Source organism: Carassius auratus, unplaced genomic scaffold, assembly GCF_003368295.1.
Source record: "Carassius auratus strain Wakin unplaced genomic scaffold, ASM336829v1 scaf_tig00216365, whole genome shotgun sequence".
Taxonomy (NCBI): Eukaryota; Metazoa; Chordata; class Actinopteri; order Cypriniformes; family Cyprinidae; genus Carassius; species Carassius auratus.
In genome coordinates, this window is record NW_020528528.1 from 129,793 (window position 1) to 132,500 (window position 2,708).

General features: G+C 42.9%; 1 protein-coding gene across 1 annotated transcript in view; it reads right to left on the reverse strand.

The window, feature by feature from the left end:
- Positions 1-687: 687 nt before the first annotated feature.
- The window catches only part of LOC113097684 (protein BTG2), a 2,067-nt gene continuing 46 nt past the window's right edge, over positions 688-2,708 (reverse strand). Inside the window, exons 1-2 of the mRNA XM_026262946.1 lie at positions 2,445-2,708; positions 688-1,937 (exon numbers count right to left, since the gene is read on the reverse strand). The exon at positions 2,445-2,708 is cut by the window's right edge and continues 46 nt beyond it. Of these exons, the coding sequence (XP_026118731.1) occupies positions 1,582-1,937; positions 2,445-2,580 (492 nt within the window). The 5' untranslated portion in view covers positions 2,581-2,708 and the 3' untranslated portion in view covers positions 688-1,581. The remainder of the gene's footprint in view (positions 1,938-2,444) is intronic.

Here is a 2,708-nt window from a genome sequence, read left to right on the forward strand (position 1 = left end):
CTAGCCTAATATAATTATAAAATTTCATTCAGTGCAATACTATGACGGTAACTTGTTGCTCATAATTGATTTCAAAAGAGTTTGATGTTAGCATGTTGCTAAATGTGACTCACAACCAATTCTAATAGCTCAATTTTAATCTCATTGTACAAGAAATATTTATCTCATCCCAATAATTTAACACCCGTATTTCTGATAAGCAAACAACTTAACTTAGTTGAGTACAAGTCTATTTAAGAGTCATTTATCATGTTTAAAGCACAATTTGGTGGTTTTTCGATCTCTTTGTTGTCATAAGCACAGCAAAACTACTTTATATAGGATAGTTGCAGATCTAAATACAGAAACTAATTTGAATAAAATGAGCATGAAATCTATATCATACTGCATACATAAAGTAACGTTTGAGATTAACATGAGAGGCATTTCGAAGTATGATACAGTATTGCATGTAATGCTGCCAATTGACAAACCATTAGTTAATTGTTTTTTTTAGAAGGAAGCATGATTTTAACTTTCATGTCAGTTGATCCTATGATGCCTTAATGTAGTCGGAGTCTGTCAGTGTGTGTAGGAGAAAAACAAGCCCAGACACATCCAGATAACACCCACCGAACGCCAACCATGGGTGTTTTCAAGAAGAGATCGGAGATATGACACTTCATTACAACACATCAGACCAGAGAGGAGGGTTTAACTCATAAAAGGTTTATTGTAATAAAAATCAACTGTACAGCTATAGATCTGCACAAATGCATTTAAAAAATAAAGTACATTAAAAGCAACTCTGCTCTGAAATAGCTTACAAACTACATCTAAAACAGTAGACGAGCTGCTCAGCAGCCCGCGAGATGCTACAGACGAGAGTCTCTGCTCACACTCCTGCCCCAAACCAACCAACACCTGCAAAGCATCCTGGGAAAACACGATCCCTTCCCCAGAGACGCCAGCAGTGGAGCCTCCAGTCCACACGACTCGTTTCAGGACATCACCTGAGGACTTCACCTGAATATTGCACAGTAAGACTTAAAGAGTCAGGCAGTGGCGTTTATTAAGAGAGCGGTGGTGCTGGGGTTAAGGCAGAGGGGATTATGGGAGTTGGTTCATAATTATAAAAGTATATTTTACGTATACATCTTTCGTTAGCAGCTCCTGCAGAAATTATGAAGCACCATCACCGGTGCCTTTTAGACCTGAAACGTACTGAAGGTAAACACGTTGCATTCTCCAAGTCACCACAGGTGGCGCCATACAAAACGCAAATTAGTTAATCATCATGGTCGACTTTGAAGAGAACCTTTGTACAGAAAAACAAATGTTTGCGCAAAGTACGTTTCAGGCCCTTAATTGCTTTACATTCTCGTGAGAGTCGTGAGGTATTATCGTAATTGCACTAAAACAGTGCGCGAGCACCAGTGGAAACACGTACAAACAAGAGAGTCACAGTGCCGAAATCTCTCTCGAGGCAGTCGTCCAGTCGCGTAACAACCAGTGCTTTAATGTTCATCTTAAATAAAGGATGTGAAGTCGTGGGAATGGTAAACTCTCGGCGGTTGGTCAGTTGGTCGTTCAGTCGCGTGTTCAGCTGGACACCATCATTAGGTAGTTTTTCGGTGGACTCGTTCGGCCACTCATCATGAAGCGGTTTTTGCAGTTCGCCGTGTGGTCGTATGCTGAGGGGGCGTGGCCTGAGACCGGTGGCTCCGCCTCGTAGAGTACACAGATGGAGCCGTCCTCGCCGATGCGGTAGGACACTTCGTACGGGTCGACCCACAGCGTCAGCTCACGCGGCAGGAGTGAGAACAGCTGCCCGCTCGTCAGTCCAATGTGACCGGCCGCTCGGCCAATCAGAGGGTCCATCTCGTGATTGATGCGTATACAGCGGTATCCAGATCCCTTCTGTGGCCTGTCGGGGAACCAGTGGTGCTGGTAGTGTTCTGGAGAGGAATAAACACTCGTTAACATCCTAATCCTACGATGTTAGATGTACTACGAGTATATGATGATTGTATCAATGTTAAAGTGTTTTTACATGTGACCCTGGAGCACAAGAGGGGAGTAGCATGAGGACATTTGTAGCAATAGCCAACAATACATTGGAGTCAATTATAAATTTTTCCTTTATGCCAAAAATCATTAGGATATTAAGATATTTAGTAAACCACTAATCAAAACATAGTTTGATTAGTAATATGCATTCCAAAGAATTCATTTGAACAACTTTAAAAGATGATTTTCTCAAGATTTCGATTTTTTTGCTCCCTCAGATTTTCAAAAAATTGTATCTCAGACAACTTTTGTCCTCCTAACAAACCAGACAACAATGGAGAGATGATTTATTCAGCTCTCAGACGATATATTAATGTCAATAATAATAAAAGTGACTCTTATGACTGGTGGAGTGCTCCAGGATCACATCTATGCGAAAGTCTATGTTCCAGTACCTGAGAGCGCCTGCGCGAGACCGTCTCTGAACACGTGCAGCTGCGCGTCACTCAGGCGTCCTCGGCTCCGCAACAGTCTGCACACGAAGCCCGCTGCGGCGGAAACCTCGGGGATCATCTCCGCGTCGTGCGTCATTGTAGTCCGTTCAGAAGTGTTCGTGATGAGAGTTAAGAGCTGGTGTCCTCTGGTGAACTACTGCAGGAGGTCTAATGAGGATGAAAGGATGAATATTCCCCGAGTGAGGCCCGATCTTATCGGCTTCC